Here is a 21,000-nt window from a genome sequence, read left to right as displayed (position 1 = left end):
CAAGCACAAATGTTACAAAAACTTCCAATGCTGAGAAAGATTATTTGCAAAGATAATTTGGGCAGCCTTGGTGCCAAGAATGTATCTGAAAATTGATCACAAATCTAGCTTTAATTTTTTAAGATCATTCTCTCTCTATCTCTCTCTCCTCTTACTTCTCGTCTCTCTCCCACTCTCCTCTTGCTGTTTTTTTTCCCCTATTTTATGCATAAAAATGCAACCAGCCTGAACTAAAGCAAATTGGTTTAATTCCCTGGAGGGAGCATGAACAAATTTTCCCAGCAACTTTCTACTAGAGGCATTTGTGTGTGGGTATGTGGATGGAATGTGAAGCAGGCAGCTACATAAACCAGTAATCAAATGAAACATTACCCATTTCAAAATGCCCTAAAACAGCATTAGCATCACCAATTAAAACACTAGGCATGGGAGAAAGGAAAATAGCAAAAGGAACAAAAAAGAAATGTGTATGTGGCATGTGTGTATCCCAGGAGGTGGAGGTGATACATGGGAAGTGAACAATCTAGGGGGAATGAATTCTTCTCTAAAGGCAAATCTGTCACAGGATTGTTAGCAGGAGGTCTCTTTGATGGGATTGAAGAAAAGAGTAAGAAATACATTCAATAATTTCATCAAATTGAAATTTCAGCAGTTTACTCAAATTGTCCTGCCATTACACATTCACAAAGCCGATTCTATGTGCTCATTCCGAGCCCGTTCTAAAATCGCAGGTAAATAGAATAAGATAAACCATAAACACTAAGATTTGTCTTCTCCTTTATGGCTTAGACTTAGTTATGGAGCCACTGGGTCCTTCAAGGGAATGAAGGAATCATTCATTCATTTATCCTACCTCAATCAATAAAAGAGTACTTTGTGCAACCCTGAATGCTGGGGGTGCAGAGATTCAGAAGTCACACTTAGAGATCTCAAAGAGCCCCCCAGCCAAACTCCTTCCACATTCCATCACAAGACTGTCACAAAACAGTCCTTTCTTCCTCATATTTCTATGGGCATAAACAGCATGAGTGTCTCCTTTCAAGACTGTTCCTATAATCCAATGGGCTCTGACTGTGACCCATGACCTGGGATGGAGGGAACCAGCAGCCCCCTCCACTTAGGACCCCCACATGGAGCACCTGCAGCCTGCACATCTGCAGAGCTCAGGGCACTTGTTCTCCTGAACTCCTTTCCCTCCAAATGATTTTCCTGAAAAAATCTCATCAAAGGCAATCTCATCAGTTGCCCCTCAGATTGGCCCACTTTCCAATTCTCCTCACAGATCCACTGTTCTCAGCTGCGGGGCACAGATACTGCAGCTCCCAGGCATGATGGCAGAGACCCTCAGCTGGACCATCCACGTTTTCAGATTTACCCGCTACCACAAACCTGGCCTTAGGGTCTGGGCACATCTTTTTGTTGTTGTTGTTCTAATTAGTTATACATGACAGCAGGATGCATTTTGTTTCATTGTACACAAATGGAGCAGATCTTATTATCCTTCTAAAGACAAACTTTTATCTCCCTTCTTTGCCTTTAGGCTTTTACCATGGCCTTTCTCTCCCATTCTTCATTTAAAAGATTCTTTATACATTTATTTCTTTTACTTATACGCAAGGTTATAATCACTATTGAAAAATTGCTCAGGTATAAGTAAATTAAATTATATTATGGCCACTTCTACCTCTGGAGATTATAATAATATTAAGAATTTTGAAAAAAAAAAGAATTTCAACTAGATCTTAATTAAAAACAAAATTAAAAATGTAAAATAAAATTAGGCATATAAATCTACTAAAGTATATAGATACTAGAGTAATCTAATAATGTTATAAAAAACAAATGTGTCATCTCTTCCATTCGTCATTCTTTTCATTCCATCAGAAGCCTTATTCAGAGTTTCTTCCTGTCTTAGAATAATTGATTGCTATAACAAAATACCTGAGGCCAAGTGACTTATTTTTTTTCTTATTTATTTATTTATTTATTTATTGGTTGTTCAAAACATTACAAAGATTGCAGAATCACATCAGTTACACATCCACTGTTTTACATAATGCCATATTAGTAACTGTTGTATTCTGCTACCTTTCCTATCCTCTACTATCCCCCCTCCCCTCCCCTCCCATCTTCTCTCTCTACCCCATCTACTGTAATTCATTTCTCTCCTTGTTTTTTTCCCCATTCCCCTCACAACCTCTTATATATAATTTTATGTAACATTGAGGGTCTCCTTCCATGTCCATGCAATTTCCCTTTTCTCTCCCTTTCCCTCCCACCTCATGTCTCTGTTTAATGTTAATCTTTTCTTCCTGCTCTTCCTCCCTGCTCTGTTCTTAGTTGCTCTCATTATATCAAAGAAGACATTTGGCATTTGTATTTTAGGGATTGGCTAGCTTCACTTAGCATAATCTGCTCTAGTGCCATCCATTTCCCTGCAAATTCCATGATTTTGTCATTTTTTAGTGCTGCGTAGTACTCCATTGTGTATAAATGCCACATTTTTTTTATCCATTCATCTATTGAAGGGCATCTGGGTTGGTTCCACAGTCTAGCTATTGTGAATTGTGCTGCTATGAACATCGATGTGGCAGTATCCCTGTAGTACACTCTTTTAAGTTCTTCAGGGAATAGTCCGAGAAGGGCAATAGCTGGGTCAAATGGTGGTTCCATTCCCAGCTTTCCCAGGAATCTCCATACTGCTTTCCAAATTGGCCGCACCAAATTGCAGTCCCACCAGACATGTACAAGTGTACCCTTTTCTCCACATCCTCGCCAGCACTTGTTGTTGTTTGACTTCATAATGGCTGCCAATCTTACTGGAGTGAGATGGTATCTTAGGGTGGTTTTGATTTGCATTTCTCTGACTGTTAGAGATGGTGAGCATTTTTTCATGTACTTGTTGATTGATTGTATGTCCTCCTCTGAGAAGTGTCTGTTCAGGTCTTTGGCCCATTTGTTGATTGGGTTATTTGTTTTCTTATTGTTTAATTTTTTGAGTTCTTTGTATACTCTGGATATTAGGGCTCTATCTGAAGTGTGAGGAGTAAAAATTTGTTCCCAGGATGTAGGCTCCCTATTTACCTCTCTTATTGTTTCTCTTGCTGAGAAAATACTTTTTAGTTTAAGTAAGTCCCATTTGTTGATTCTTGTTATTAACTCTTGTGCTATGGGTGTCCTATTAAGGAATCTGGAGCCCGACCCCACAATATGTAGATCGGAGCCACCCTTTTCTTCTATCAGACGCATAGTCTCTGATTTGATATCACGGTCCTTGATCCATTTTGAGTTAACTTTTGTGCATGGTGAGAGAAGGGGATTCAGTTTCATTTTGTTGCATATGGATTTCCAGTTTTTCCAGCACCATTTGTTGAAGATGCTATCCTTCCTCCATTGCATGCTTTTAGCCCCTTTATCGAATATAAGATAGTTGTAATTTTGTGGATTGGTTTCTGTGTCCTCTATTCTATACCATTGGTCCACCCACCTGTTTTGGTACCAGTACCATGCTGTTTTTGTTACTATTGCTCTGTAGTACAGTTTGAAATCTGGTATCGCTACACCTCCTGATTCACACTTCCTGCTTAGAATTGCTTTTACTATTGTGGGTCTTTTATTTTTCCATATGAATTTCATGATTGCTTTTTCTATTTCTATAAGAAATGCCGTTGGGATTTTGATTGGCATTGCATTGAACGTATAGAGAACTTTCGGTAATATCGCCATTTTGATGATGTCAGTTCTGCCTATCCATGAACAGGGTATGTTTTTCCATCTTCTAAGATCTTCATCAACTTCTCTCTTTAGGGTTCTGTAGTTTTCATTGTATAAATCTTTCACCTCTTTTGTTAGGTTGGTTCCCAAGTATTTTATTTTTTTTTTGAGGATACTGTGAATGGGGTGGTTTTCCTCATTTCCATATGATCATCTCGATAGACGCAGAAAAAGCATTTGACAAAGTACAGCATGCCTTTATGTTCAAAACATTAGAAAAACTAGGGATAACAGGAACTTACCTCAACATTATAAAAGCTATCTATGCTAAGCCTCAGGCTAGCATCATTCTAAATGGAGAAAAACTGAAGGCATTCCCTCTAAAATCTGGAACAAGACAGGGATGCCCTCTATCACCGCTTCTATTCAATATAGTTCTCGAAATACTGGCCAGAGCAATTAGACAGACAAAAGAAATTAAAGCACTAAGATAGGAAAAGAAGAACTTAAATTATCACTATTTGCTGATGATATGATCCTATACCTAGAAGACCCAAAAGGGTCTACAAAGAAACTACTAGAACTAATAAATGAATTCAGCAAAGTGGCAGGATATAAAATCAACACGCACAAATCAAAGACATTTCTGTATATCAGCGACAAAACTTCTGAACTGGAAATGAGGAAAACCAAGTGACTTATTATGTGTAAAGGTTTATTTGGCCCTTGATTTTATTGGCTGGAGAATCAAAAGAGCATGGCACCTGCATCCTGGCAAGGAGCCCCCACCTGCATCACAACATGGTAAAGAAGAAGAAAGGGAATAGGCCACATGCAGAAGAAGTCACACATATGAGTGACTTAGCTTTATAATTTCTCACTCTTGTGGTACTGATCTAGTCCCATAAGAGCCAAATCTCCAAGAGGTGCCATTAATTCATTCACGAGACGTGGGGCCCCCATGACCTAATTATTTTCCATGAGGCCCTCCCTCTTAAATTTCTTACCACCTAAACACTGCCATGGGGAACCCAGCTTCCAGCTCGTGTCCTCTTGGGGACAAGTCAATCTAAACATTGCATTTCTATTTGAAAAACAGCTTTCATCTCCTGGTAACCCCAAGTCTCTGTTGAGTGAGGGTCACGAGCTTCCTCTGTGGCCTGCCTGGCTGGAGCCCGACAGTGCTTACCTTCACAGGAGTGGCGATCTTGGTAGAAGCCTTCCCCACAGGTGGACACGCACTGCCCACGCCGCATCAGCAGGGGAGGCTGGCAGGAGGAGCACTCCAGCCCACTGGAGCATGTGGAACACTGAGGCTGGCAGGCTGGCTCCAGACAAGAATCCAGAAAGGAAAAGAAACAATTGATTAGTTCAAAAACATCACCCCAGGGCTGACTCAGCTCAATCCTGAGCCTCTGGAGTCCCAGAGAAAAAGACAGGAGCCAATAATATTTCCATAGCATGTGGTTGTGTCAGCCATTGTTCAAGCACTTTATATATATACCAGTGCCTTTAATGTTCCCAACAACCCTATGAGGTAGATAACCTTAATCCCAATTTTATGAATAAAGAACAAGCTCTGAGAGGTTAAGTAACCTGTCCAAGTCTACACAGAGTTGGCATTTGAAGACAGGCAATTTGGTTCAGGAGTCTATGATCTTTTCTTCTCATCTAATAGCTCCCAATATCTTTGTCACTCAACCTTTTTGCAAATTTATTCCTTGCCTCTTTTCCTCCACATCTTATGGCAGATAAAATAAATAACTTTCCAAAAGGTTGAAGATCATAAATCAAAAGAGAAAGTTTGGGGAGAAGTGAATAATTACAAGAATAATAATAAAAGTGGCTAACGCTTACTGAGCCCTGTCTATATTCTAGACACTATTCTAGGTGCTCAGCAGGTATAGACATGCTTAATCTTCACAAAAACTCTGAAGAAGGTACCAGGATTACCTCCACTTTACAGATAAGAATATTGAGCAAAAGAGAGGCTATGTAGTCACTGCCAGGCTATGACCCTATGTGCTCTTAAATGAATAATTAACCTCCAAAATCAGATATAAGGGAGAAAGTAACTAGATCCGATGTCAACCAAGCTAAAGTCTCCCAAGTAAGAGCTCCTTCTCAGATGTACAAAAATTATGAAATTCACCTGAACCCTTCCTGAATCCTCAGGTAGCTCAAAAGAGATAAGCTCTCTTAACAATGACCTGTGTGATACGGAGCAAGTCAATTAATTAGAATTAACTTCCTTGCTTTAGGTTCCTCATATGCAAAACTGGAAAGTTTTAGTAAGTAGTTTTGAAGGACTATGTCAATTATAAATTTCTATCATGGATTAAATGAGTGTTTTAATAAAAGACACCAAACATCCCAATGATATCACTATCCTTGAAAGTCTTCAAAAATGAAACAAATCCAGCTATGACTCCCTAGCAACCATTGACTTCCAGACCACCTTTTTCCCAGTTAGTACTGAAATACTTTTAAATGTGAGAAGAAAGACCTGAAGGTGGAGAGGCCAAGTAACCAATGGATGGCATTAGCACCTTCCAGTGGTTTTTAGATATTGTGCATTTCCTGCATACACAACCCCCTCCTTGACAGTACTGAGCCTCCGTTTGAGAAGACCAGTCTCCGAGGAACCTCTCTCTCCACTACACAGTCTCACCTCCAGCTTTCCCACCAGGGCCATACCTAAGCAGAGACTGCCAGCTTGGTAAAATCCCAGACCACAGCTGTGCACACACCGTCCATTCTGCAGCAACTGTGTGGGATCCTGGCAGAGGTCACAGTGATCCGGAGAGTGAGAGCAGGTCAAGCAGTCTGGATGACAACGGACTGAAATTAAGGACAAAGAGGAGAAGAGCTCGGTCAAGACCTTAGGATATTTTCAGACCCTTCAGAAAAAGAATCCACAGGCTTTATACATACGTATGACAGACAAGATGAAGGACAGAAAACTGTAGAATGGAGGTGTAAAAAGTTCCCCCCCAAATAGTGAAAAATGCATTTCAATACAAGATTCTAAGGAACCCCTCCTTGTCTGAAATACCACCAACTGCCTTCATAGCCCAAATTAAAGATGCTAAAAGAACAGCCTCGTTAGTGTCTCTACCTGCTGAGAGGATTCTAGAAACAGGAGCGACTCTCTCCACAGTATGTGATTTAAACAGAATCAATAATTTACAATATCTGAGATGTTCCTCTTAAGCTTGGCACACACAAAAAGGACAGACATGAAAACCTACAAAGTTTAAAAACAATGATTATTATCTTTTCCAAAATAGCCCATTTTCTTCTTTTTCTCCAGAATCTTAAATATCATTATCAGTAATTGGGGGCATCACTGACCTTAGTGTTAATTGTCAGCAAAAGACTATTTTCAGGTTCTGAAGTCATCGAGGACCTGATTTTCAATGTATAATGCATAATAATATGTTAAAATATTTGTTTTGGAAAGCCCAAAGAGCCACTGTGGTGAAGGTAACATAATTAAACTATAAAGCTGCTTTGCTTTTCCCTTGATAAACTCTCCAGTGAAACACTGTGATTAGCCAAAATAAGGTGCGTGTAACAAGAGCAACTGCCAACGTGAAAAACTGTGGCCCATGGATGAAAACAATTAATTATGAAATATGAATGGAAGAAAGTGCCATTTCTCTAAGAGAGACTAAGCTTATATGCGAATTACTGCTCAGCCACAGAAACTCGAGAGCTTGCCAACAATTATTAACTGGAACTAATTCAACCCCAGGTGATTTGAAAGCAGAATTGCAGAACAAGTAGATAAAATTTTCTTTTGGAAGAAATTAATGAGTCTTTAAACTTTAAAACTCCATTTGAGAACTCCAAAAGGAACCATCTGCTTAATAGCTCACCTTAAAATAAGAAAGAATAAACGTACCTAACAAAATTTGTGTAATTATTCTTGTATTTCCAATACTGGGAGACAGATTGGTCTTTACAAGTTTTCAAACGTGTTATTTGATTTTCACCGAACTTTTACAACATAGATAAGGCATATTTTGTCAACAAGAAAATTAAGATGAGAAAAAAACTTTTTAGTTTGAGTAAGTCCCATTTGTTGATTCTAGTTGTTAACTCTTGCGCTATGGGTGTCCTATTGAGGAATTTGGAGCCCGACCCCACAGTATGTAGATCATAGCCAACTTTTTCTTCTATCAGACGCCATGTCTCTAATTTAATATCAAGATCCTTGATCCATTTTGAGTTAACTTTTGTGCATGGCGAGAGAAAGGGATTCAGTTTCATTTTGATGCAAATGGATTTCCAGTTTTCCCAGCACCGTTTGTTCAAGATGCTATCCTTCCTCCATTGCATGCTTTTAGCCCCTTTATCAAATATAAGATAGTTGTAGTTTTGTGGATTGGTTTCTGTGTCCTCTATTCTGTACCATTGGTCCACCCGCCTGTTTTGGTACCAGTACCATGCTGTTTTTGTTACTATTGCTCTGTAGTATAGTTTGAAGTCTGGTATCGCTATACCGCCTGATTCACACTTCCTGCTTACCATTGTTTTTGCTATTCTGGGTCTTTATTATTCCATATGAATTTCATGATTGTTTTATCTATTTCTACAAGAAATGCTGTTGGGATTTTGATTGGCATTGCATTGAACCTATGGAGAACTTTTGGTAATATCGCCATTTTGATGATGTTAGTTCTGCCTATCCATGAACAGGGTATATTTTTCCATCTTCTAAGGTCTTCTATATCTCTCTTTAGGGTTCTGTAGTTTTCATTGTTTTCATTGTATAAGTCTTTCACCTCTTTTGTTAGGTTGATTCCCAAGTATTTTATTTTTGGGGGGGATATTGTGAATGGAGTAGTTGTCCTCATTTCCGTTTCAGAGGATTTGTCGCTGATATACAGGAATGCATTTGATTTATGCGTGTTGATTTTATATCCTGCCACTTTGCTGAATTCATTTATTAGCTCTAATAGTTTCTTTGTAGACCCTTTTGGGTCTGCTAGGTATAGAATCATGTCATCTGCAAATAGTGATAATTTAAGTTCTTCTTTTCCTATTTTTATGCCTTTAATTTCTTTCGTCTGTCTAATTGCTCTGGCCAGTGTTTCGAGGACTATGTTGAACAGAAGTGGTGAGAGAGGGCATCCCTGTCTTGTACCAGATCTTAGAGGGAATGCCTTCAATTTTTCTCCATTCAGAATGATGCTGGCCTGTGGCTTATCATAGATTGCTTTTACAATGTTGAGGTATGATCCTGTTATCCCTAATTTTTCTAGAGTTTTGAACATAAAGGGATGCTGTACTTTGTTGAATGCTTTTTCTGCATCTATCGAGATGATCATATGGTTCTTATTTTTAAGTCTATTGATGTGGTGAATAACATTTATTGATTTCCGTATATTGAACCAGCCTTGCATCCCAGGGATGAATCCTACTTGATCATGGTGTATAATTTTTTTTATATGTTTTTTAATCCGATTCACCAGAATTTTATTGAGGATTTTTGCATCTAGGTTCATTAGAGATATTGGTCTGTAGTTTTCTTTCTTTGAAGTGTCTTTGTCTGGTTTAAGCATCAGGGTGATGTTGGCCTCGTAGAATGTATTTGGAAGTTCTCCCTCTTTTTCTATTTCCTGAAAAGTATTGGTGTTAGTTCCTCTTTAAAGGTTTTGTAAAACTCTGCTGTATACCCATCCGGTCCTGGGCTTTTCTTAGTTGGTAATCTTTTGATGGTTTCTTCTATTTCCTCTATTGTTATTGGTCTGTTTAGGTTGTCTATATCCTCCTGACTCAATCTAGGCAGATCATATGACTTAAGAAATTTATCTATGCCTTCACTATCTTCTATTTTTTTGGAGTATAAGGATTCAAAATAATTTCTGATTATCTTCTGTATTTCTGAAGTGTCTGTTGTGATATTGCCTTTTTCATCCCGTATGCTAGTAATTTGAGTTCTCTCTCTTCTTCTCTTTGTTAGCATGGCTAAGGGTCTGTCGATTTTATTTATTTTTTCAAAGAACCAACTTTTAGTTTTGTCAATTTTTTCAATTGTTTCTTTTGTTTCAATTTCATTAATTTCAGCTCTGATTTTAATTATTTCTTGCCTTCTCCTTCTTTTGCTGTTGTTTTGCTCTTCTTTTTCTAGGATTTTGAAATGAAGTGTGAAACAGGGAGCCTACATCCTGGGAACAAATCTTTACTCCACACACTTCAGATAGAGCCCTAATATCCAGAGTATACAAAGAACTCAAAAAATTAGACAATAAGATAACAAATAACCCAATCAACAAATGGGCCAAGGACCTGAACAGACACTTCTCAGAGGAGGACATACAATCAATCAATAAGTACATGAAAAAATGCTCACCATCTCTAGCAGTCAGAGAAATGAAAATCAAAACCACCCTAAGATACCATCTCACTCCAGTAAGATTGGCAGCCATTATGAAGTCTAACAACAAGTGCTGGAGAGGATGCGGGGAAAAGGGTACACTTGTTCATTGTTGGTGGGACTGCAAATTGGTGCAGCCAATTTGGAAAGCAGTATGGAGATTTCTTGGAAAGCTGGGAATGGAACCACCATTTGACCCAGCTATTCCCCTTCTCAGGCTATTCCCTAAAGACCTAATAAGAGCATGCTACAGGGACACTGCTACATCGATGTTCATAGCAGCACAATTCACGATAGCAAGACTGTGGAACCAACCTAGATGCCCTTCAATAGATGAATGGATAAAAAAATGTGGCATTTATACACAATGGAGTATTACTCTGCATTAAAAAATGACAAAATCATAGAATTTGTAGGGAAATAGATGGCATTAGAGCAGATTATGCTAAGTGAAGCTAGCCAATCCTTAAAAAACAAATGCCAAATGACTGCTTTGATATAAGGGGAGTAACCAAGGACAGAGTAGGGACAAAGAGCTTGAGAAGAAGATTAACATTAAACAGGGATGAGAGGTGGGAGGGAAAGGGAGTGAGAAGGGAAATCGCATGGAAATGGAAGGTGATCCTCAGGGTTTTACAAAATTACATATAAGAGGAAAGGAGGGGTAAGAGAAAAATAATACAAGTGGAAGAAATGATTTACAGTAGAGGGGGTAGAGAGAGAAAAGGGGAGGGGAGGGGAGGGGAAGGGGGATAGTAGAGAATAGGATAGACAGCAGAATACATCAGACACTAGAATGGCAATATGTAAATCAATGGAAGTGTAACTGATGTGATACAGCAATCTGTATACGGGGTAAAAATGGGAGTTTATAACCCACTTGAATCAAACTGTGAAATATGATATATTAAGAACTATGTAATGTTTTGAACAACCAACAATAAAAAAAAAAAACTATGAATAAAACTCTTAAGTAAAATCAAAAAAAAAAAAAAAAAGAAAACTAAGATGAGGGCAATGCCTAAGGTCACACAACTGTAATCAGTTGAGTTTGTCAATTATAGGGTGAAGATTCACTAGAATTTTTTGTTAGAAAAATTAAGGCGGGTGGGGGGGGCGGTGGGGTTGTGGCTCAGTGGTAGAACACTCGCCTTGTATGTGCAGGACACTGGGTTAGATCCTCAGCACCACATAAAAATAAGTTAACAAAATAGAGATATTGTGTCTAACTATACCTAAAAAATAAATATTAAAAAAAAGAAAAATTAAGGGGGGGGGGAAATCCTCTCAAATCAAGTGACTAAAGAGAAAGACATAAAGGAAGAAAAAGAATTTCCCTGAAATTTTTGCCAGAAAAAACATTTTATCAGAAATACACGGCACATGGACCCACCTGAAGTACAATCTGGGCAACACTGTCCCTTCACCTGCAGGGCTAGGGTGGCCACTGGACATGGCGGGCAAGAGGGCTCGTAGCAAGTGACCTGGGCGCCCCGGCACTCACACACCCTACAGGGACCATCTTCCCACTTGTGACCCTCCTGCATGGAACAGAAAGGATGACAATGGAATCAGGTTGCATGGATTCAGAATCTGTAAGGAACTTCCCATATCCATAAGGACAGAGAGAAGGCACTCACCACTCTACCCATACCAGCTCTGGAACAGGACATAGCAGAGGTGTCCCACACTAAAATGGCAAAATTTCTCCTTCTTTGTTTATTGTTGGTTTCTTTTGACAAAGAGCACCAGTTGAATGATTTTTAGGCAGACTCTGAGATAAACTAAGAAAGTACTCTAAGGGCTACCAGAATATATAAACACTTCCAAAACTTGTTTCTCAACCTATTTTACATACACAAAAACACACACACACACACACACACACACACACACACACACACACCTGTGACAGCAGGGGGATTACAATGCACCTAGTGATAACCAGGTACCTTAAATACAATCATTAAATAACAGTGGGAACCTTGATTTCAATGCTGTTGAAAAAGCAGCAGGCAGGTCACTGTATTCTTAAAATTGAGGGCTGTTTTTTGTGGGTGGTAGATGTGCCATGAGCTTTCCCACAATGAAATATCTCTCTTGGACAAGGAATTTATGGCAATAAACATGAACGGTTTGACAGACAATCCAAAGCGATTCTAAGAACAATCCCCTGTTGCTCACTATCCCACTCAGCCTGAAGACTGAACAGAGGCAAAGGTCCTTACCAGAATGTACTGAGATAATGAGGAAAGGAAAATAGGACAGTACAGGAGAGTGGATTTCCAAACAAAGGTCAACAGATGTTCACTAAGCTAACTGATGTTTTGTATCTCAGTTAATGTGACAGTACTCAACAAAATGGAAACGTTAGAATGCTGAGGAATATCATTTTGAAAAGGCAGAAGTGATGTTCTTCCATTTTAAGGCAGCCTGGATTCCTTCCCCTTATTCCTAACATCCAAAATGAAAAGCTTGTTTGTGTGAATCCACATGCTTGCACTTTCCCTTTAAGAGATGCCACACAACACTGTCTTGTAAACAATTTAGAGGGAACCAGTGCTCAGCATTGTTGGGGGAACGAACACTGAACAAATCCAAGAAGTTCCTTCTTCAATGACAAAATGCTTAATGATACCACCTTTAACAATGTGCTGTAGGTAGGCCTCAGTGTCATTTCAGAGACAAGGAAAAATAAAGACTTTATATTGAAGTAGCTGAAAATCCACAATGACAGACTGGAAAATACAATAAAGCTAAGCATATTAAAAAAAAAAAAAACCTAATGAGTTTTAAGTTGAATAGATAACTTGAGACAAGAAAACTGTTAAATACCATTCCAGAAGAAGCTTTGGATATGTAAAACTTATTTTAGATAATGAGCTGATCAATTCTACTGTTTTATAAAACATTCCTTTGTTAAAAATAAATCAAAATTCCTTTGTTAAAAATAAATCAAAACTAAAACTGTTTGAGTGGCTCAGGGTCCCCTCTAGAATATGATGGCTGCAATGTACCCACTGCATTGCTAATGATCCCACATGGATAATGCCATGTATAAAGTCTTCTTGGAGTTATGCAGTGATGGTTTTTCAATGCCTCAAAACACACTGACAGTGGAAAATCACGAGGAGAAAATCATCACAAGAAAGGGAAAGAGTATAATTAAGTAGGTATTGGTAATTAGTGTTAATGTCAGTTACAAAAAGCGATAAGGCAAGGGAAGGAGCAAAAAATGTAATGGTGAAAGTCTTAGTTATCATCAAGATCATTAATTCGGACCATGGTGCCACCAAATGAGGCTGTCAAAAATACTAAGCTACTTTTTCCCCATAGTAGTTCATACAGATGATTATTTTAAAAATTTTATAAAAAAATCTATACTTACTGGAATATATTTAATTTCACCTGCATTTGAGGATATCTAAGAACAAAGAGAAATGTATTCATTAATTCCTTACTACAAACATCATTATGCTGATCTATTTATTTTTTCATTAGGAGTTATCCATTTTCTCCCAAATAATGTGTGATTTCATTGACTTGTTATGAATAGAAATAAAATCCATCTATATTAAAAACAAGCAAAGAATAAGGTGACGATAACAGGCAGCAGAAAGAGTTTGGAGTACTCATTCTTGCCTTGTGGTCGAGCATTTGGCTCCAATGCCCCTTACTATAAAGGGCTTCCTGGTCAAGTAGTCTAAATTTCTAAAGGTGAATCCTTGAATTTTGTTTGTTACCAGAGCATTGTGGAGATTTGTACTTATTTACAAAAATTTGGCTTTCTTTAAATCCAGTGAGTTTAATTCACTTCCAAAAATGAGTGGGAAAATCGATAAAATGAGAAAATACAAAATCAACACTTGGAGGGAACCTTTAAATCTCTGAAATTCTTTTAAAATTAGGACATCTAAACTATGAAATACAACTATGAGAGGAGCAAGAACAACAGCATAATGACAATGCCATTGTTTTCAGTTTTTCTTTTCAATATGCCAGGTGCTGTCTTAAGCATTCGACACTCAATAACCACACCAGGTGAGTACTGATGTTATCCCTACCTTACAGTGAGGACCCAGTAACTTACCCAACATCGCAGTTGGTGTGTGGCAGAGCAGGGATTGGAACCTAGAGCCTGCCCTGTTTTCATACACCACATTGCCTCCCCAGAACACACAGAAACACTGGCAGGCTGGCAGGCTGCAATCCACCTGCCAATCACTCACCAGTCAAAGCACTTCATCCTAATTTTTATTATCCTATTCTGATTGGTCAATGAAAGAGTTGTACTTTTGATCAATTGACATGTTTTGAAGAACATGATGAATTTGTCAACATTTTAAAACCCCATGTGGAAAATTTGAGCTATAAAGGCAAATATATATATATATATATATATATATATATATATATATATATATATATATATATCACAAATATATATTTATCTCGCAAATATACATATACCTCATATATATATATATATATATATATATATACACACACCATATATACATATACACATATGTGTGTGTGTGTATATATATATTCGTAGTTGGGCACAGTACCTTTATTTTTATTTATTTATTTTTATGTGGTGCTGAAGATCAAACCCAGTGCCCCCCATGTGTAAGACAAGTGCTATGCTGCTGAGCCACAAACCCAGCCCCCCAAAATAGGGCAAATTTGAAGCACTAAATATTTTTTCCTTGGTGTTATATAATTAACAATTTACAGACATGATGTGAAATAAAACTTTAGCAAGTGAAGTTTCATCCCATATCCAATCCCATCAAAATCCTGTCATTTCTATCTGCAAAATAAATTTAGGGCCTGATCCATTTTGACCACTTTCACCACTCCCCCGAGTCTAAGCCAATGTTACTCCTAATCTGGACTACTGCAAACATCTCCGAACCGGACCACCTACTTCCAGCCTTGTTGTCTATATGGCAGCCAAACTGATCCTTTCTAAGTCAGATCATGGCTCTGCTGGACTTCAAACAACCCCTCCCCCTGAACCAGCCAGCAGCTCTCATCTGCTTCAGGGTAAAAGACACTGGCTTCCAGGCCACCTTCTAAGCCTCATCTCCAACTCCTTTACCCTCCTTTGCTCTCTTCTTGGTATATTTCATCTTGCTACTACTTACATATGTCAAGTATGCTTTTGCCTCAAGGCCTTTGAACTTGCTGGTCCCTATCCCTGGTGTGTCCCCCACACATATAGGTGGCTCACTCCCTTACTTCCTTCAGGTTTTGCTCAAATTTCTCTGTGTGAGAGGACTTGCCCACTCATCTTATGTAAAAGAAAACTGTCCCCCAACCAAGCCCAGTTACTTAGGCTGCTTTATAGTTTTAGGTAGTACTCATCAGCACCTGTAATGGTAGGTGGGGTCTGTGTCCCCACCCTAGATAGTATGTTCCACCATGAAAACAGGGACTCTGCCTGTTGCATTCACTTCTATATCCCAGTGCCTGGCACATACTAGGTGCACACACAAAAATATCTCCTGAACAAATGAATGGTTAAAGGAAACTAGAATGTAATAGAGGTCCCCTTCTAAAGTTAATTTCAAATGATTAATTTTTAATGATATTGAGTTATTAGCCTGATACTCACAAATTCTGTCTTTTCTTCATACACACAATGGCCATTCCTAGAAATGCATTCAGGACAGCATTTTCCATCTAAGTGAATTAATTCTTCTCCCTGTAGAAATAGGATTTGTAGTGGCACACATCAAATTAGCATGTTCAGGTAGCAGTGCTAAATTGTGAGAAGCTGGATGCCCTGACTGCAGTGAGAAACCTTGATATACCCTTTATTTGGTCTCCTTGTGCTGTCTTCCTGTGGAAGGTCTAGTACTGTGGCACCAAGTGCTGCTTCTCTGATGCCTATGCTGTGATCCCTGCCCTCCCCACCCCCCAACTGCCAATGTATGAGCAGAGGCTCACATGAATACAAAGAATGGCCAAGGTTCCTGTTGCAGTCTTGGAAAGGTGAGTTTCAGGAAAGGATCATGTTGCCTTAAAGACACAAGATTAGAACTTAGGACTCTGGTTTCATCAACAGTGGGCAAATCACAGCAACATGTTTTCCTTGAATACAAAAATCAGATACAGATCTCTTTACACAGAGATGTAGTCTCAGGCATAAACTGATTTTTATTCAGCATTGTGAAACTTGTACTGTTAGCCAACTCACATCTAACTTTTAAAAATTATGCAGAAAAGAAATGCCACACTTAAAGGGTAGATGTTTGACTAACAAAATCTTGTCACTTTAATGCCCCAATATCAATAATTTCAAATTGTGATTTTAATGAAAAAATAATAAATGCTTGCTGTTTAAAAATTAAGTAATTCAGAATTCTATGGCTTTAGAAAGTATAATTTCACTGTAGTCCTATCTTTCAGGGAATCATCTATTAATAATACAAAGTGTAATTTGCCATATGCATACCCTAATATCAAATACTTATAGGGTAGAGAGTATGCTTTAAAGAATGTTCTACTTTCTAAAGATACATCTATTTTGAAAGAATGATATTTCTTTAGATATTTAATATTTAATTTGGGGTCTATATTATATTTAAAGGTACAGAAGCCATATTAAATAAAAACTACATAAACAAAATAATCATGATGACATTTTATATTTGTGAACACTGAACTAAAGATAAATATAAAGAAATAACATAGGTTGTCTTTGGGTTGTTGCATGGATTTTTAAGTCTCTTTTCTATTTTTCTTGAGTCTGTCTTCAAAATTTCCAGCATGAATATATATTATTTCAATGAAAGAAAATATGAACTTCCAAAAAAACATAAAAAGACAAGAATGATTAGTTCTTTTTATAGTGCCTAAAAAGTTATTTCAAAAAGAAGGGAGTTATGTAGATGACTGTCCATCAAAATTTCATGCCTATCAGAGGCCAGCAGAGAGCAGTGGGTGCTAAAGGGATCAGACATATTTACATATAAATTGTTTTGCAGAAACTCGAAGAATCAGCTGGTAGTGAAGGCATCACTAAGAAACAGATTGAAATTTGCTTTCAAAGTATATAGAGGGGTTTATATGCATGTAATCTAAGTTGCTTAAAACAATACTTTGAAATAAGGCAGCATTTGTGTACTCCTATTAAAAACAAAACACAGGAGGAGTTCTGGAGTGCCCGCCATAGCACACAGACAAGAAGGTGGCTACACAGAGCTTTCAACTATAAGGTAAATACCAAAGGGCCCTGCTCCTGGAGAGCAAGGATTCGGTTTTGGTGAGGTAGTCATTCTAAATAGGTTTGCTATTTATAGAAGAAGCCCAGTGGCCCCAAACCACATCAGTTCACTGCAGAGGGGAAGCGAGAGCTGGCTCCAATTAGCATTTGACTTTTGCTGTGAACAAAATTGTTTTGTGAAACAAAACTTATTCTTTCCTTTTTCAAGATGATTCTTCTACATAGGTCAGATTGAATCTGCTACTCTTTCCCCACCTTCATCCATCAGACCAAAGTCAAATCTGATTCCATTCATTTACTTTTCCATTGGAAAAGTAAACATTCTTTCAAGGGAATTTTCCTGACATGTAGGCATGCCTACACTCTTCCTTGCATTTCTCTACAAGCTTCATTTCCCCCACTATATCATGCCTCAGATGTGAATGTAGGTCCTTAAAAAAAAAAAAAAAAAAAGGTAATTTGACTTTATCTGAATTTATGTTCAAAGACTTTATAAAATACAGAAAAATGAAATCCATCATGTGGTATTTTTCTACCACTGATTTATTTATGTTTCAATGTTTAGGGATTTGATTGGATAACAAAGACAAAGATCATACCATTTTTTCCCTATTTTAACAAATAAAAATCATGTGCTGGTTTCAATGCTATTCAGAAATATTAGTGTTGATAGCAAATGTGATAATGATAATAATGGCAAAGTTGCACAATTTGGCCTCTCCTAGAAGCTTCTGCATCTTTTCCTAGATGTGCTGACACTAACATTTAACCCACCTTTGGTGTCCAAGATTAGAAATCAAATGACCTTGATATTTCAGAGACGGAAGCAGAAAGTGGAGTAGAATTCAATAAAAAATAACTGTAATGCATTTTCACTACTCCCTTGATAGACAGTAATTTCCCTGGGAAGCTCCTAAAGCATTTAATTCATATTTTCATAATCCTTGGTGCTGCAGTATTTCTGTTTATACATCTGACTTCCCCCAAAGCCTGGGAACTCTTGAGGTTAGAATGTGTCTTAGTCATCTTTTTATTACCATTGAAACATACTAACCAGAAGGTAGGAGTAAGACTCTGTCTCTGTTCAGAGCTCACTGAAAGTAGATGGCTAAAGGAAACTCCCTACTAGGGTCATCTCTTCCTATTTTCCATTAATCTTGGGATCTTAGACAATTTAACTCAGAAAATAATCCAACATCCCCCAGGAGGGCTGCCAAGTGAAGGAAACCTTGCCTCAGCCTGAGAGAGAGAAAGAAAAGGGCCCTTATTAGGTTTCTTCTCATCTTCATCCAACCATTCTGACTCCCTAACATAAAGAAAAAGAAATGAAAAGGTGTGGGGGGCAGAAAATAGATCTGCAAACTAGCAAGATCTTCTTTATCTAAATGTTTCCACTCTGCCGAGACCAAGAAGTAGGAAGCAGAGTAAAAAATTACCCTGTCAATGACAGCCTTGTTTGAAAGGTTGTTCCTCCTAAGGTTCAGTGCTGTGAAGAGCTGAGAAATCAGGGAGAAGAACTAGAAAGAAAAAATGTCTTCACTGACACCCCCTGCTTCAGATCTTTCCAGTTTCCCCTCATCTACACAAGTTCACAGCCCTGAGGGAAACTGGCGGGGCGGATGGGAGCCGTCAGGGAGAAGAAGCCGACTTTCAAAGCAATTTGTATTGCCATGGGTCAAAATTGAGTTCAAAGGGGAAAAAAAAGTAATTTCCTTAAAATATATATCTACAGTCCAAACAGGCGCAGCTTTGTTAGAAGCTTCTAGAAATTCTGCAGACAGCAGAAGTCAACGGAGGTCAGCAGAGTTAATTGTTTATGAGGTCCCCTTTGCTCTCTCTTGAAAACAAAACAAAAGCTGTTTTCTTTACTTTCCTCATCCACATGAGCAGTCCCCAGGTGCCAGAACTCCTTTCTGCTAAATGCAGCCAGTGGGGTCTGCAGCAGAAGCCCAGCCCCGGGCACACCTGTAGACCCTTGTTTTGCAGGCGTGATGAACCAGGCAGGCCACCAGCAATGAGGTCCAGCTCTGCTGACCAATAGGCTGATGTCCCATGTCATGTCCTTGCCTTTCATGTCTCTGGCTCAGGGCTTCCAATCTGACCAGATGCACAGAGAGCGGAAAGCTAGTCTCAACAAATAGTGACATTCACTCTACACCACAGCATCTTTGTGTTAAAAGGCCCCTTGAAACATGAGAATCAACCTGACGGTCCCCTCTTCTGCCAAAAAGTAAGGAACTGGCGCAGGTCCACCCATCCCGCCAGAAGGAGCTGCTACAGCCCAGAGAGGAATCCCTCTGCTTCTTACCTGGGCACACTCCACCTTGGCACACTCTCCAGTCTGGCAGGTTACCTGCCCACGGTCACAGACGCAGAACTCGCAAGCTGAACCTTTCCACATTTCATCCTGGTACCGCACAATTCCATTAGATGTGCAGCTTCCGAAGGGAGACACACATTCCTCACAGCATTGCCCATGATGCCGAGCCCTGCTCTGACCCTGAGGAAACAAAGAATGGCAAGGGAAGAGCAATCCTCGAAGGCAGTGGAAAACCCCAGCCGAAGGGCAGAAGGACATCAGACACAGACAGATGTGTACAACACAACCCACTACTTGACCCAGGGGATGCAAGCTCCCTTCCACCTCAATCTTCCTTCCTAGGAAAAAGACCTTTCATATCTTTACATAACATTATAAAACTTGCTTCCCTCAAAGGACACACTACACTAAGAAATGCATTTCTTAAATGACCCAGAATCAAACTTAAAAAATTCAAGCTTCACACTCTCAAATACCTTCTCACATCTCAGGGGTGGACAGGCCTGTGTGTGACATCTGACCTCACCCTGGTCACAGGTACACGTTGTACAGGCATCTTCAGTCCACTGCTCACCATGCTGAGGAAGAAAGAAGAAAAGAAAGTGGAACACCAAATGTCACATACACCAAACATAAGATGCCAAAATCTTTTATTTATTTATTTTTTTAATGGAGCTAATTGACTGTGCTCCTGAGAAGTGACATAGGTAGGAATGGCTTTTAAGAAAACATCAGTAATTATCCAAAGGAAACTTTAGATGAATTTTCATTTGACTATACTGATTTCCAGATATGTTGAGGGCCCAGTCCAGGTCAGGCATGTAGAGGCCTCGGCACACAGATGAGTAGGAAGGCCCAGTTGGTTGTGTCCCCTGTGGACATTCTTTAGGTCTTTTCCAGGAGATCCACCTCTCACTGCCATATGCCCATTTTCTCAGCTTCCCTTGCAGCTAAGGCACAGACATTTCTACCCAAGAAGACCTTATAATTAAGTTTGCTAAGTGGTAGAGGTCAAGGGAGAGGTTACCCTCCTACTCCTTTCTCCACCAATTTGTGTAATGATCATGTGAGGATGAGCTGCCTGCAAAGGAAGCCACCTTGGGGACTTGAGGGGACAAGATGAAGGTAAATGGCAATGTGAAGATATCGCTGAGACCTGAATCATTCAACCCTGCAGTTGCCCTACTCTGGACTTCTTTTTTTTTTAAATATTGTTTTTAGTTGTAGATGGACACAATACCTTTATTTATTTATTTTTATGTGGTGCTGAGAATCAAACCCAGTGCCTCGCACTTGTGAGGCAAGCGCTCTACCACTGATCTACAGCCCCAACCCCCTCTGGAC

At 38.9% G+C, this 21,000-nt stretch overlaps 1 protein-coding gene across 6 annotated transcripts in view; it reads right to left on the bottom strand.

The window, feature by feature from the left end:
- FRAS1 (Fraser extracellular matrix complex subunit 1) overlaps positions 1-21,000 on the bottom strand; it is a 448,933-nt gene that overhangs the window by 228,174 nt on the left and 199,759 nt on the right. For all 6 annotated transcript variants that reach the window (XR_014023287.1, XM_081304117.1, XM_081304120.1 and 3 more), the window contains exons 8-14: positions 20,133-20,234; positions 19,645-19,836; positions 15,723-15,812; positions 13,488-13,523; positions 11,493-11,640; positions 6,412-6,555; positions 4,904-5,038 (exon numbers count right to left, since the gene is read on the bottom strand). Coding sequence is in view for 5 of the 6 variants with exons in the window: in XM_081304117.1 (XP_081160243.1) it covers positions 4,904-5,038; positions 6,412-6,555; positions 11,493-11,640; positions 13,488-13,523; positions 15,723-15,812; positions 19,645-19,836; positions 20,133-20,234 (847 nt within the window). In the remaining variant the exon portion in view is untranslated. The remainder of the gene's footprint in view (positions 1-4,903; positions 5,039-6,411; positions 6,556-11,492; positions 11,641-13,487; positions 13,524-15,722; positions 15,813-19,644; positions 19,837-20,132; positions 20,235-21,000) is intronic.

The sequence above is a fragment of the Spermophilus citellus genome, assembly GCF_964194105.1.
Source record: "Spermophilus citellus genome assembly, chromosome: 8".
NCBI classification, from domain to species: domain Eukaryota; kingdom Metazoa; phylum Chordata; class Mammalia; order Rodentia; family Sciuridae; genus Spermophilus; species Spermophilus citellus.
Note: the sequence above shows the minus strand (reverse complement) of the source record. Positions and strands in the feature narration are given on the sequence as shown.